This window comes from Azolla caroliniana, unplaced genomic scaffold, assembly GCF_043228905.1.
Source record: "Azolla caroliniana isolate FFs.n. ecotype wild unplaced genomic scaffold, voAzoCaro1.0.p SCAF_20, whole genome shotgun sequence".
In the NCBI taxonomy this organism is placed as follows: domain Eukaryota; kingdom Viridiplantae; phylum Streptophyta; class Polypodiopsida; order Salviniales; family Salviniaceae; genus Azolla; species Azolla caroliniana.
In genome coordinates, this window is record NW_028230455.1 from 10,679,697 (window position 1) to 10,695,908 (window position 16,212).

The window sequence follows — 16,212 nt, forward strand, 5'->3', positions numbered from 1 at the left end:
TTTTATAGGTTGAAATGATTTCCAGATCTCAGCCATCATAAAAATTTCAGCCATAAAACTTGGAAAGATACACATATTCTTAAACCAATAATCTAGATTTCCAGAAAAAAGTTCAGTCACATATATTCAAATCTCAAAATCTTCGAGTTTTAGACATAAAAACTCTAGTCACCAAAAACTTAAAAAATCATCGTATCTAAACAAAATGTCGGAGATCATTGCTCTTGTTAAGTGGATGGCAAAATACACCCACAATTTTTGCAGCAATAACATTAGAGTCCCTTGAAGTCAATGTTAAGCCATCGCGATGCAAACATGAAACATTGTAAGTCTCACATATTGTCAACTGCCTCTTTGCACAATGGGCACCTCTCGTAGTCATGCAATGTGTGTTTTTGTCTTATTTGGGGAGCTACCAATAAGTTCTTGTGAAATTTTGAGCGTGGCCTACTCTTTTGTCATGAACTTGTTGCATCCGACTTTTTGATCCTCTTTCTAGCATATTTGTTGTTGCCTATGCGCACCTAAATTGCACAACTTATTTCTTAGATCTACCAATTGTTGCAAACAATCCTCAATAGCAACCTTGTTCATCAATCCTAATCCTTGCCTAAGCCATTGAACAACTTCTATAGTCTAATGTGTTTGAGACTTCCATGATTCCACCATGAATGCTTCTACATTCATCTCCACTTTTGCTTTTACATTCAACTTAGATCTGCTTCTATTGTGGCATCATTCATTCGCATTTTAATCGCATGGCCTATAAATGGTATGACCCACATAAGCCAAATCGACTGAGGAATTCAAAACTTCCGGAAAAACCAGAGGATGTCAGAACCAAGACAGAAGAAAGATATAAAGAGATCACGAGAAGAGGGGAATGAAATGATAAGAGAAGAATGAATGTATTAATTTAAGTAAAATGAGAATGGATACAAGATAGGCACTGAGAGCTTAAGACTAGTGTTTATTCGAATTGTACTGCGTTGACTTCGAACTCGCTTGTAAAATCAAGGATTTTCTAAATTTTGAGCTCAATTTTTGGCATGTATTAAAAAAGATGACATAGAATAATCAATTGTATGACTAAAGAAACTTTGTAGTATCCACAAACCTCCATAACAATTGTTAAGAAATAATTATGGCAAACTACACATTTTAAACCATATTATTTATCAAGTGAGACCCTACAAATACCTTTTAGTATTTGTGGAGAACCACATGCACGCTAATAATATGTGCACATTTTACAGAATATTATTTATTGGGGCAAAACTTTACAAATATCCTATGCTATTTGTGGAGAGCCTGCATGCTAAGAAGTGTTTGCTCATCATATCATGTCCAGCATGTGCACTAATTTTATAAACTTGCATAAATCATCCATGTAATGGAATATCACGCATAAGGTAGATGCATTATGCAATTGTTCATATTTATGCATGGAGAAATAATTTTACGAACTTAGCCACAATCTTGTATCGCAATTAGTAATCACACCCTATTATATTCATCCCACATCATTTGTGATACATAATGTAATTCACTTTCAATCCCAAGTAGACAAGAAGTGTGTAGATGCCTAGAAAATAAAAGAAAGCAGCATAGTACACTAGAACATGTGTATCTCAGCCTCCTCTTCATGATCTTCTTAGATAAGTCATATTATAATTGAGTAGTTTGCTCATTCTTAATACAATTCCATCATATCGTCCTACATTAAGTTGTTCATTCTACATTTCATACACAGATTCCAAATATGGGAGAAAATATGAATGGATGGAGTGAATTGTTGTAGACCCACATCAGAATCACTTAAATTGATCAATAATGATATGTTGCTTCGGGTTTGAAACCAATGAGTATATCAATATTTACATGAAAGATACCGGTTCTCTAATTACAAAATGTGATCCAATATCACTCATATAAGTATGTCGAAGTGGGATATTTTGCTTCGAGATAACATTAATATACAATTATACCATCTCACAATAAAGAATGGAAACTAATGATACACATCTTATCATGTCGATCCAATTGTTTTCAGCGAAAACCTAAAGGTGGAGAGTATAGCACTCATTACAAACACAATACAAGTAACCAATGTTAAAACAACAGAAAGTGTGGACCTGGAGCAATATTCAGCATGTGAGAGCGTTGCACTCTTGCATATAGAAGGTATGTACATCAATGCTCCCACGCCCACAGATCCAGAAGATAAAAGCAAATATGCTAATGTCTGGAGTATTGCATTTGATTGTACATGAAATTGGTAATAAATACCTTCGTAAGTAGTTGATATTTGAAACACAGATTTATATGCTTAATGATCCAAGTTACATTAAAACCTAATGTAATATAGAATGTGCAATTCACATAGGCCACCAAACAAACAGATAGGCTAGGCATGTATCTTGTTCTAAGATGACTCTATGTAAGGAATCCTAGTTGTCTATGCCTTTTTCCGAGATCTTCAAAGCCATTGGTGTGGAATGCATGACAATCACTATATAGGGCATAAAGCACTCTCATTGAGCAACAGGACAAAGAGAAATGAAGGTGGAAGCCAATGGCACTGTTAATTAATAGTGTGTACTCAGAGTTAGTCGTGTAGTCCGTGGCATTATGAGAGGAACACCCTATTAAAATAGAGGCAATTTCCATTGCACAGTATTGATATAAATCCTTGTTATTTGGTGGTGTGTGCATTACTAACTGTAATAGAGTAATTCTTGTATGAGAGTGGTTATGCAAGCATCCCATTGTAGGGAGCTCCACAAAATTTAGTTAGTTCTGTGCAAGAAGAGGAAGATACAGAGATATCTAGCCTAGGTCTCATGATGGGTAGTTGTTGAGCTTGTTTCATTGAAAAACTCAAGCTCGACAACTACCAATTTCCCCCTTTTGATGAAGGTCTTGTTTGTACCGGCTCCAACCCGAGGCTCAAAACAAGGTGCAAACTTATTGGATAAGCATTATAAAGGTGACATAAAATAAGAACTTGGAATTTATAATCCTTGCAACTTTGTACTTGTGTGGTAACAGATTGACAAATCTTAGTGGTTGATGCATTGTGTTATTATTTATATGGTGATCGATTGACAAACCAAAGCTGATAGGGGTTAGTTGGACATGTGATTGGGGCCCTTGCTCTATAATATACAAAGCAAGGTTGCTATCCCCGTTCAGCTCTTCATTCCTAATGGCAATCAAAATCTGAACAATGTTTATACTACTGAAGGGAACAGACAAAATTACAAACATTATATACACCAAGATTATCATGTGAGTTTATTGGTTCATGGCATACATGTGAGAAGCAGAAAATAATGTTGCTGGGGATATATTATTGGTTAGTATCAAAGAAACCACAAGTACCTGATCCACTATCATAGTAAACGCTAGCCAAGCTATGCCAATTTTAGCGTCTTCTATGGCTGTATCTTGTGAATTCAACCTTCGGGCAGCCATAACCCCAAGATGAAGTAACGTAACAATGAATGCACTGGCCGTGGTACCAGCAACATACCTATATTCATTGTTATCATGCACTTCATTATTTGAGAGTAGCAAACATTTGTAAGTGATTTTGAGATACGATGAATTATACACACTTCAGAATGAATATTAAAGATACAAAACAGGTTTTGTAAAGGAAATTATTTGGGAATGTCATCAAATTGTGGAATACTTACATGAGCATTTATGATGCACCAAGCAGCCCATCAGTTAATTCAACATTATTTGTCATTTCTAGATAGAACTTCATAAGGGACCAAGTTGTAAATACAAGGAAACCCTCACCCTAAACCACTGCCCAGTGAGAAAGTTGATCATTATTGATCATTTTGTAATGAAGAATGTAGTAGGGTTATCAATAGGACTCTAGAAGGGACCATGTCACAATATGAAAACAATGCATAAAATAACCAATTGGAAAATTCCAGTCCTTTGTTCGTGAAATTGGGTTTACAATCTTGGATTTATGGTTTAGGGTTTAGGCTCCCAGGATTTATAGTTGATGGTGGTTTATAGCTTCGACAATTGCATTTATAAATGTTGTCGACCAACCACACTAGAAATTCCCCATGATGAATGGGCATTCATTTAAGACTTTTATGTATCATTTCTTCTTACTATCAAACTGTGGTAGGTTGTAGCCCAAGTGACCCAATTCCTATTTGTTAAAAGGATTATTTTGATAAACCAGCATACAAATTTCTAAAGCAATGCTAATTAAAAGTTAAAACCTCCTCTCTCTCTCTCTCTCCTTGAAGCATACCTGAACCCAGCAATCCTTCCATAAGACAACCATTCACCGTTGGTAAAGACAGTGTTGGTGACCATGACACAGAATGCCACAGCACTGGCTATGGCTGCCATGGATCTCAACACAAGCTCAGTGATGATATGGATATTGTTTAATGGCAATGGCGATTGTGATGGCGATGGTGAACATGTCTCATTAAAGTCCATCACTTTGGAGCTAAGCGTTGTGGGCATTTGTTGTGATCTAAACACAACATTGTTTGTCTTTGTTGGCATTATTACTGAAACACGCGATACGGCCTTCGAGAGATATCGATTCAGCTGAGGTGGATTTGCTGACTGGACTCCCTGTAGTAATGATAGCAGTAAAAAGGATGGTGTTAGAAAATGTGTTCATTCAAATGTCATACATGATAAACACATTCACCAATGTAATGACTTTGAACTGTGAAAGACAATTTAAACAAATATTTCTTACAAATAACACATCGCACACCTTGATTGCTAGATTCGAGGCAACGAATTGAGCCCCTTGTTGAGCTGCTGTTTGCTTGGGAGAGATACTCATCGGCTGTTCAACACTCAAGTGTACTCTTTGGGGAGACGTAGGAGAGTTACTTATGGACCTGTCAGCACTTGAACATTGCATTCTAGTTCTAGGAGACATTGCTTCCTGGGTTTGGGTTTGTGTTTGCACAGGAGAAATACAGAGAGGTCTTTTAGCTCTTGATTGCATTCTACTAGGAGAGGATACTATGTCTCCCTCAGTTTGTGTAGGAGAGGTTGCCATGGATCTATTAATACGTAATTGCACCCTTCTAGCGGATCCTACTTCTTGAATTTGTGTTTGTGTTTGAGTAGGAGTGTTAACATTCAATTGGGTCCTTTTGGGAGAGGTTTCTTGCTGACCAGCACTACTAGGAGAGATGCTTGTGGATCGGCTCCCATTTGGTTTCACACATCGAGGCTTTGATCTTTGTGTTGGAGAGACACTCATGGCCCTATTCTTCGTGCTCGATTGTGTTCTTCCAAAGGTCAGCATTTGCATTTCTTGAGCCTGTGTTTCTAGAGGAGAAACTATTGAAATGCGATGCTTCTGAGAGGCTAATTCAGGTTGTTCTGGTTGAGATTCAAGAATAGGAGGTGCTAGTGATTGCCGGAGCACTTGCGTTTGAATAGGAAAAATGCCCATTTCAGCAGGAATTCTTGCAAACTCTCTTCCCGTATAAGAAGAAATTCTCATTTGAGCCAAGTTGCTTGGCTGTTTAACTTCTTCAACTACTTGAGTAGCCATAGAGGATACACTCTTTCGAGAAGAAGACCTTGAAGAAATGCTCATTCGGGCCAAAGATGATGGAGTTTGCTTTTCTTGTTGGGTTTCTATTGATCCCCGGGAAGCCATAGAAGGCCCTGGATCTGAAATACTCCTTTGGTCTTTTCCAACTCCCCCCTTACTAAGAGAAATGCTCTTGAGATTTGGACCTGAAATAAGCCCTTGTTGGACTGCTGCTTCTCCTGTTCCAAATTGAGTAGCCATAGAAGAAATGCTAATTTCAGAGTTTGAAGCTGTTGGAGAAATGCTTCTTCGAGAGTTTGAAGCTCTCGGAGAAACACTCATTTGAGAAACTCTTAGAGAATTTCTCATTTGGGGCTGATCCTGTTGTTGGATTTCTTTTATTCCTTGGGCATCCATTGGCGAAATGCTGTTTTGAGCATTAGAGGCTCTTGGAGAAATGCTCATTCGAGAAGCCAATGATTTCACTTGTTGCTCTTCATCTTCTTCTATTCCTAATGGAGTAACCATTGAGGAAATGCTTGTTTGAGAGTTTGAAGCTCCCGGAGAAATGCTCAATCGAGAAGAATCTCTCGGATAAATGCTCATTCGAGGAGGAACTGATGGTTTCTCTTGTTTGCTTTCTTCTTCCACACCTAGTTGAGTTTTCACAGAGGAAATGCTGTTCTGAAATCTTCGAGAAATGCTCATACGAGAGGAAGCCAATGGCTGCTCTTGTTGGATTTCTTCTTCCACTCCTGATTGATTCAGCTTAGAGAAAATGCTGGCTCGAGATGAAATAGACCTTTGTGAAATACTTTTGCGAGAACTAGAAGCTTTAGGAGAGATGCTCGCTTGAGAAGAATCTCTCAGAGAAATGTTCATCTGAGGAGTCAATGATTTCTCTTGTTGTCTTTCTTTTTCTCTTCCTAATTGAGTAGCTGCAAAGGAAATTCTGTTCCAAGAATTAGAGTCTCTTGGATGAATGCTCACTTGAGAAGAAGCCATAGGTTGCCCTTCTTGTGCTTCTCCTTCTATTCCTACTTGAATAGGCATAGAGGAAATGCTGGACCTAGATGAAATAAAGCTTGGTGAAATGCTTTTGCGAGAATCGGCTCTGGGAAATATGCTCATTTGAGAAGTAGCCAATGGTTTCTCTTGTTCGCTTTCTTCCTCTATTCCTAATTGAATAGGCATAGAGGAAATGCTGGTTCTAGATGAAATAGAGCTTGGTGAAATGCTTTTGCGAGAATTGGCTCTGGGAAATATGCTCATTTGAGAAGTAGCCAATGGTTTCTCTTGTTCGCTTTCTTCTTCTATTTCTAATTTAGTAGCCATAGAGGAAATGCTGTTCCGAGAAATGGAGTCCCTTTCAGAAATGCTGTTCCCAGAAGAATCTCTTAGAGAAATGCTTGTTCGTGTAGAATTTCTCGGATAAATGCTCATTTGAGGAGTAGCCAATGGTTTCTCTTGTTCACCTTCTTCTATTCCTAATTGAATAGCCATAGAGGAAATGCTGTTCCGAGAATCAGAATCCCTTTGAGAAAAGCTGTTCCGAGACATGCTCACTAGAGAAGAAGCCAGGGTTTTCTCTTCTTGGTTGTCTTCTTCGTTTATTCCTTGATGAGTTGCCATAGAAGAAGAAATGCTTGTTCGAGAAGAATTAGACCTGAGAGTAGAAATGGTCATTTGGGGCTGCCTTGCTTCTTCTATTCCTTGGGCATCCATGATATGGGGAGAAACATTCTTTTGAGGATTAGAAATGTCCACCATTTCAGACAAATTGGACATCCGTGTAGAAAAACTTGTTCGGGGCTGTTGGGCTTCTTCTATTGGTTGGGAATCCATACTCCGCAGTGAAATGCTGCTGTTTCGAGAATTAGGAATGCTTGTTCTGGAGGAATTAGATCTCAGAGTAGAGACACTCATTCGGGGCTGTTGGGCTTCTTGATTTCCTTGGGCATTCGTACTGTGAGGAGGAGAAACACTATTTCGAGGATCCAGAGCTCTCTGAGAAATGCTAGTTCGAGGTGAAGAAGACGATGGAAACTCTTTTTCTCGGGCTTCCGCAAAATTTCCTTGAGGAGTGGCCATTGAGGCTGAAATGCTCACTCGAGAAGAATCAGACCCCGGCGAAATGCTCATCCGATAAGAGTTTCTCCGGGAAATGCTCTTTCGAGAAGGAGGAGGCTGAGGTTCCTCTTGTTGGGTTTCTTCTTCTATTTCTGCATCAGCACCCATAGCCAAAATGCTCGACCTCGGCGAAATGCTCATCCGAGAAGAGTTTCTCGGGGAAATGCTCTTTCGAGGAGGAGGCTGAGGTTCCTCTTGTTGGGTTTCTTCTTCTACTTCTGCATCAGCACCCATAGCCGAAATGCTCGACCTCGGCAAAATGCTCATCCGATAAGAGTTTCTCGCGGAAATGCTCTTTCGTGAAGGAGGAGGCTGAGGTTCCTCTTGTTGGGTTTCTTCTTCTACTTCTCCATGAGTACCCATAGCCGAAATGCTCGACCTCGGGGAAATGCTCATTCGATAAGAGTTTCTTGGAGAAATGCTCTTTCGAGAAGGAGGACGCTGAGGTTCCTCTTGTTGGGTTTCTTCTTCTTCTTCTCCATGAGTACCCATAGCCGAAATGCTCGACATCGGGGAAATGCTCATCTGATAAGAGTTTCTCGGAGAAATGCTCTTCCGAGAAGGAGGAGGCTGAGGTTCCTCTTGTTGGGTTTCTTCTTCTACTTCTCCATGAGTACTAGCCATTGCCGAAATGCTCGACCTCGGAGAAATGCTCATCCGATAAGAACTTCCCAGAGAAATGCTCTTCCGAGAAGGAGGAGGCTGAGGTTTTTCTTGTTGGGTTTCTTCTTCTACTTCTCCAGGAGTAGCCATAGCCGAAATGCTCGACATCGGGGAAATGCTCTTTCGATAAGAATTTCTCGGAGAAATGCTCTTCCGAGAAGGAGGAGGCTGAGGTTCCTCTTGTTGTTGGGTTTCTTCTTCTATTTCTGCATGAGTAGCCATAGCCGAAATGCTCGACCTAGAAGAAGAAAAGTTTGATCTTGGGGGAGGAGAAACACTCATTCGGTGTAGTGGTTCGGTTGTTTCAGAAAATGGAAGAGTACCTGAAACCGATCTTCCATAGGGAGCGGAAAGAATTTTCTCTTTTTCTTCTTGTTGCAGAGATCCCCTACGTCTTGACGAAGAAGGAGAAACAGTCTTTCTTCTTTCTTTGATTCCCCCGTCAATCTCTTCCTCTTCTTTCTGTCTCTCTTCTTTCTTTGAGTCCTGTTTCTTCAGGATACTTCTCCGGCCAGAAGAGGAATAAGAGAAATAAGAAGAGGGTCGAAAAAAACTCCCTCCAGTAAAAGAAGCAGAAGAAAGAAAAGATGAACCTCTCTGTTGTTGCCGTGATTCGGCCAAAGAAGAAGAAGAAGAAGGATCTAGGGTTTTATTTAGTTCTGGGATCGAAAATATACTCGATCGAGAATTAGTGGGTACTGCTGAAGAAGAAGTGAAGGCTTTGTCTTGATCTCTGATGGAAAATATGCTTGATCGAGGATAAGTGGGCATTGCCGATGAAGAAGAAGCTGATGATGAAGATGAAGATGAAGGAATTGGAGCTTCTGCTTGATCTTTAATCGCAAATATACTCTTCCGGGAAGCTGCCATTGCAGAAGTTTGGGCTTGATCTTGATCTTGATCTTGGATCGAGAATATACTCTGCCGAGATGCCACCATACCTGAAGGAGGAGGAGATTCTTCATATCCTCTGTTAGAGAATATACTAGGCCGAGAAGGAGAGACACTGTTTCGGACAGAATAAGGAGGAGGGGTGTTGTTCGGGAGAGAAGAAGCAGAGATGCTGCTCTGAAGATGTGGAGGAGAATGGAGCTGCTGTTGATCCCAAGGCAAGGATTTCTCTGACGAGAAGCTCGATGGAGGAGAAGATGCAGAAGAAGAAGACGACGATGAAACAGAAGAAGTGGTTGCAGTGGTAGTGATAGACGAAGGATCTTCAAGTCTCTGGTTCGCGTAATGCTCAAAGTTAGGGTTAGGGTTAGGGTTAGGGTTAACGTCAAAATTAGGGTTAGGGTTCACGTCAAAGTTAGGGTTAGGGTTAACGTCAAATTTAGGGTTCGGATTAACGTCAGAATTAGGGTTAAGGTTAGGGTTCACGTCAAAATTAGGGCTAGTACGTTTATGATCGAGACGGAAGATGCTTTTCCTGATCGGCCCAGGCTGGGGGAGCTCTTGCGATTGCCCGTGTCGGTAGGGGATGGATTGAATGAGGGATTTCCTGAAAGAAACCTGCTTCGTCTCCTGCTCTTGTTGGATCTTTCTGAAGGACTGCGAAGGATTGAGGAGGAGGGATGGCCTCTGCCGCCCTGATTGACTGCTAGATGGATCTTTGGAACTAGGCTTTCGTCGCAGCGAAATGGAAGCTCTGTTAGGGTTGGATGCGGATGGGTCTGCGGCCATCTATGAAAAGCCGGATTCATTCGATTCATTCATCATCCATTCAGAGGAGGAGGAGGAGCAGAAATTGAGAAGAAAGAATTAAGTCTGTTGGTGTTGTTTGGCGTCTGTGTGATTAGGATTGGCTGTGTACTTCCTGTCATCTGCATGAATCTTCTTTCTGATTCTGCTTCCTTTTTCTTCTTTCTGATTCTTCTTTCTGATTCTGCTTCCTTTTTCTGATTCTTCTTCTTTCTGATTCTTCTTTCTGATTCTGTTTCCTTTTTCTGATTCTTCTTCTTTCTGATTCTGCTTCCTTTTTCTGATTCTCCTTCTTTCTGATTCTGATTCTGCTTCCTTTATTCTTCAGTGCCTGGTTGGTTACTGACTTCCATGAATCCTGTGGAGGAGGTGGTGGAGGTGGTGGAAGAGGAGGAGGAGGAGGAGGAGGAGAGGAGGCTAATTTCCCGAATTAGCCCTCTTCTTTCTCAAAACTACACATCTGGCCCTCCCAATGTTTCTGCTACAATCATATGGTTATATGCCCCCCCCATTTGTCCATGTTCTTGAAATCCACACACACACAAGCCCAAACCCAGACCCAGACCCAACACCCAATACAGGGCTGAGCCCCATATGGATGGATAGAATGGACTTGATTGATTGATGGATGGATGGATGGGCTTGATTGATTCATAAATGGATAGATGGATTGAGAGACCGATAGACGAATAGATAAATAGACAAATGGATGGATGGAGAGACCGATAGATGAATAGATAAATAGACAAATGGATGGATGGAGAGACCGATAGACGAATAGATAAATAGACAAATGGATGGACATATAGATAGATAGATAGATAGATAGATAGATAGATAGATAGACAGACAGACAAATGGATGGATGAATGAATAGATGAGATAGGGTTTTATTATCATTGTCGACGATTGCATCTGACCTATGACACCGGCAATGTTAATGCTTTTCATGTGATACATGTGGAAGTGAGTAGGAGCTCTCTCTCTCTCTCTCTCTCTCTCTCTCTCTCTCTCTCTCTCTGTAAAAGCACACAATTATATTAATTGTAAGTAAAATCCACTTAGGTACAACACTTCTTAGTCTCCTCTACCTTATCATATGCCTATGTAGGGAGAGGGACGTTCTGTAATGCTAATAAAAAACCTGAATATGCATTTGAGGAAATGATCCCCACATGCTCTTAACATCAAGAAATTCCACATGAGATTACCTTTAAGCTTCTTTATATAGGCTTTCACCCCATGTCTATTATCAAACATAAAAGCATTATGCATTTTCCAATTGTGTTGTAGACCCCAATAACGTAAAAATTAGAACAATATCTCCATCTCATCATTTGAACCATTTTGAACATATTGAGAAAAAACCCATTGATGAGGTCTCAAACAACAATGGGTTAAAACTTGCCAAATGTCTAATAAGTACTTCCAAATGGTACACACTATAGAACATTTAATGAACCTATGTGTATTATTCTCTCCAATGGAACGGTGCAAAAGAAACAAGTGTCGGACCCTAGTCCTCGTCTCTTTAAGGCTGAACCTAATGGGAGCCCACCAATCATGACTCTCCATATGAATACCTTTGCACGAAATATGGTAGATGGGAATGCCAATTACATTGTAATATTTTCCACCACCTTGCATCGGGCTTACATACATTCCACAACTTTGCTGCATTAGGAGATAGCCAAGATAATGATGCCATCGCATGATGATACAATATATGTATAGTGACCTGTAACAAGCGCGTACGATCTTGTAACCGCCAATCCACCCAAGGTGCAAAATTTGTTTTCAATGGCAAAGATCCTTGCAACAATTGTATATCTTGTAATTTCTCCCAAATAAACCCATAATTTGGGGGAATACATAACCATCGCTTGGCATCTTCAAAATCCGACAACCTTTGAGATTCATTATCAACCACATCTTCCAAATGTACAATCCCCAATCGAAATAAACGATTGAATTGAGATCTCAAGTTCTCTTTCCCATGCCAAAACAACACTCGAGAAGAAACAAGCGATTCATTTTGTAATGAATTACAATATTCTCGATCACTTGATGGTCCCCATTCAAAAATAGATAATGCATCTTGCCACGATCTTATCAAATGTTGTCCACATACAGAATGTTGGATCTTTAGAGGAATACTTCCATTGAGTAATGACCACCAGGATGCTTGAATCTTTGTTTTCCCATGCACCAATCCTTCATGCTCAATAAAATATTGCATCATAGATATCCCTGGTTGATCTTGTTGACATATATCTCGTAATAATGAAAATCTAAGAGCCATCAAATGCCTTTCCAAATCCAATATTGTTGCACCACCTAACCTTTTAGGGGTAGCCAAATGATCCCATGAAATCCATGTAACTCCCATCATTTCTCCCTTCCGCCACAACATGACCCGAATAGGTTGTAAAATGTTTTGTAATGCCTTCTTAGTCCAAGGTAGTAAAGGCAAAAAATATAATAAGCCAGGTATCAAGATACATTGTACCACTTTGAGTCGTACATGAAAGGGCCATAATTGAGAGTTCCAATCCACAAATTTGTCCTTCAATTTACGACCAATCCAATCAATCAATTGAACATTTGTAACATCAACACCCAAATGTCGATAAATTGATCCTTGTGTAATCACTAACCCTCACCATCCCAAACATTCCAAATCACTCTTCGTACAAGAAATAAGGCAAGACTTCCTCCAATGCTTGATTCCTAAAGCCAAAGCAATTTGATCCCAAACTTGCATACTCCTTTCAAGATTTTCTTTTGAGGCTTGTAAAAACATAAAAGAATCATCAGCCAATGCTTGTGCTACCAATTGTTCACCAGAAGGAATATGCAAACCCACAATATCATCATTAGCTGCAAGATTTGACAACATTACTAACAAAGGATGTGTAACAATAGCAAATAACAATGGGCTTAGTGGGCATCCTTGTCGCACAAATCTAGTAAGAAACACTTTCGGAGTAACTCCGCCATTATGCATTACACGCTGTCGCGAAGTTTCGCGCACGTGTGTTACTTGGGTGGGACCACGGGGGTCTTGGACTAGGGAGTACTCAAGGGATAGAGAAGACCCGAGGTTTGCTTTACGACAATACTACTTCCTGACCCCTTCCCGAGCAAGGTCTTGTTGCCCTTTGTTTTGTGAGGCCGGTGGCTCTCGTTGATCACGATTTGTCGACCTTTTGAGATCACCGCACGAGCCAAGTGACCAAACGGGTACAAGCAAGATGAGCACGCAACATGAACACACAAGGGGACGATAACACAAACACGAATGTTTGTACGTCTTTATGAGGAGGAGAGGTACATGGGCAAGCCCGAACGCTCCCTCGTCACGAGACGACCGAACGTACAAGGAAGACACAAACACACACACACACACACACAAATGCTCGTACGCCTTTATGAGGAGGAGAGGTGCATGGGCAAGCCCGAAACGGTCCCTCGTCACAAGACGACCGAACGTACAAGGAAGACACAAACACACACACAAATGCTCGTACGCCTTTATGAGGAGGAGAGGTGCATGGGCAAGCCCGAACGATCCCCTCGTCACAAGACGGCCGAACGTACAAGAAAGACACAAACACACGCACAAACGCTCGTACGCCTTTATGAGGAGGAAAGGTGTATGGGCAAGCCCGAACGGTCCCCTCGTCACAAGATAGTCGAACGTACACGGAAGACACAAACACACGCACAAATGCTTGTACGTCTTTATGAGGAGGAGAGGTGCATGGGCACACCGGAAACGCTCCCTCGTCACAAGACGGCCAAACGTACAAGGAAGACACGAATAAAGAAAGAAGGAAAGAAAGAAACACGAATGATATCGACCAAAGAGATAAATACGTGTTCGATTCCAATGCAAGAGGACCCTTTATAAAATAGGGTTTTGTTTACAATGACAACTTATAGTTAACCACAAGCTCAATCAAAACATAAATATTAAATGCCCTTAGAGACAAAAGCAAATTCGAACACGGCGAAGATGAACACACGAGCACCACCAAAATGCCAATCCCAACGAACCACGACCTCCCGAACGGCTCGCAACGACGAACGGGGCGAAGCAACGTCGAAGCAACGAAGCTTGGGCTCACGAGCACTTCGAGTGCCGACGCGAAGAAGACGAGCACGTGGCGATGGGGGGATGAAGGGGTATGAGATGAAGAGAAGTGGTGAATAAGAAGATGAAGAGCCCACTAACTCTCTCTTATATAATATATAATTTTATCTCTATAAATTATTAGCCTATCTCCCCTCTACCTTTCATCTCTCCTCTCTCTTACTTTTTGCACGAGCTTCTATACCTCCTTTCCACCCTTTCTTTTCCTTTTTATTTTGCATATGCACAATTAATTGTCTTTGTGTGCACACATATTGCACATGCACATTTTGACCCCCCTTTCGCCGGTTTTTCCCACTCTCAAGCACACCACATCACGACAACGCGAGGTCGCATTTTGCCCTAGCAAAAAGATAAGTCGACACATACAAGGACCAAACCCCATATTATACATCACACCTGAGAGAAAAGACCAATTAACATGATCATATGCTTTTTCCAAATCTAATTGCACCATAATCATTTCTTAATGTGTATGTCGAGCATAATCGGTAGCCATTTGAACATTCAAAACATTATGCCATATATTTCTACCTGTAATAAAACCATATTGAGATGGATGAATAAGTTGAGGTAAGAACTTCTGAAGTCTGTTGGATAATATCTTTGCAAACACTTTGTATAACCCTACCATCAATGAAATAGGCCTCCATTAATGAAATGACTCTGGAGATGGTACCTTTGGTATCAATTTGATTAAGCCCGCCTTCCAACTCTCAAGCATGAAACCATAATCCCAACATGTTGAAACATTTGTGTGAATGGACTCTTAAGCTTGCCAACATACTTCTTAAAAACTTCATTTGTAACACCATCCCAACCAAGGCTTTTACCATTGGGAAGGTGTAACAATACCTTTTCCACCTTAGCTTCGTCCAAATCAACATCCAATTCTTGACAAATATTTGTATTCACAACACTCCCAATTACATTATAAAACTCTTGTCGTGCTTTCAACACATCCTCATTAATAATCGACTCTGGCTTAATCAAATTCTTAAAATGAGTAATACATAACTCAATAACCTTGATTGGGTCTACAACAATGTCATCCCCTATCTTAATTTGTACCACATTTGAATGACTCTCTCTCTCTCTCTCTCTCTCTCTCTCTCTCTCTCTCTTTATGTTCTCGAACTTTTAACTATTGATGATTGAATTCATTATCGCAATTGAAAGTGCATATTGTATTGTGACTTCGAGAATAATCCGTGCAAGGATCGGGTTGGTTCGAAGATATGTGGAATGAGCGTAAATCACATGAGATAAAAGTAGAAGGTTGTATCAAAGTACAATACTCTTGAACTCTTGGGCTTCTTTATGATAAAATGAGCACAATCGACCCCAATCTCCCATCTCACATCAAAGCTAAAGTGAAGTAAGATATCTATTGAAGTTAGGAGGTAGCAACGGCTCAGCTCAAGCCTCAACCAAGCCATTAAACCATTTTAAACAGTTTGACGGTTCGACATTGGTTTCATCCTCCTTAATCGGTTTAAGCTCGGTTTGGAAAGGTTCAAGAGGATTTGAATCGTTTAGGGCCGAACAGGTTAAGGCTTTAACTGTTTATCCAAACCAGTTCCTAACCTGGTTTAGCATTAACCGACTAAACCTTAATTGAGCTAGGAATCGGTTTGGTTCAAGTTTGAAAACTCTCAAACTAGTTAAGGCTTAACTTATTTGGTTTGGACAATGCCAAACTCGAACCGTTGCGGAATCCTAATAGACGTGTTCCCCTATTTGGTGAAGAATATGGTTTTGTAGTTACATGTATAATATGTAGTATCATGTATTAATCATGAGCCTCCACCTTTTCTCCCATGTCTTAATGCATTGACATTTCAAAAGGCCATCGTTCACAAAGGAATTTCGGCCACTACCAAATCGAACAATCGGTTTGATTTTTCTTTGGTTCTTTTTTCGACTCATGCTCCTCTTCCTATCCGGAGGGGCATGTTTCCTAACAGTTTTTTTGTTCTATGCAAGCTTATTTTTGTAGGAAATAATGAGATAG

General features: G+C 40.4%; 1 protein-coding gene across 2 annotated transcripts; it reads right to left on the reverse strand.

The window, feature by feature from the left end:
* Positions 1–1,814: 1,814 nt before the first annotated feature.
* On the reverse strand, positions 1,815–4,934 carry LOC147850981 (CASP-like protein 2A2). Of its 2 annotated transcripts, XM_087335768.1 has the most exons (5): positions 4,772–4,934; positions 4,289–4,623; positions 3,385–3,535; positions 2,136–2,245; positions 1,815–2,060 (listed from the first exon to the last, which is right to left on the reverse strand). In XM_087335768.1, exons 1-5 carry the CDS (start codon positions 4,922–4,924, stop codon positions 2,030–2,032), a joined length of 780 nt encoding a protein of 259 aa, XP_087191894.1. In that variant the 5' UTR covers positions 4,925–4,934; the 3' UTR covers positions 1,815–2,029. The 2 variants fall into 2 exon arrangements, with proteins under 2 accessions (XP_087191894.1, XP_087191893.1); XM_087335767.1 differs by having other exon boundaries at positions 1,815–2,245.
* Between the last annotated feature and the right edge of the window lie 11,278 nt (positions 4,935–16,212).

Excerpts from the sequence above, each read along its gene's own strand:
- LOC147850981 (XM_087335767.1), bottom strand. The coding sequence starts at position 4,924 with ATGCAATGTTCAAGTGCTGACAGGTCCATAAGTAACTCTCCTACGTCT. Across the intron at positions 4,624-4,771 it reads CCTCGAATCTAGCAATCAAG|GGAGTCCAGTCAGCAAATCC; the intron begins GTGTGCGATGTG and ends TCATTACTACAG. Across the intron at positions 3,536-4,288 it reads GGAAGGATTGCTGGGTTCAG|GTATGTTGCTGGTACCACGG; the intron begins GTATGCTTCAAG and ends CAATGAATATAG.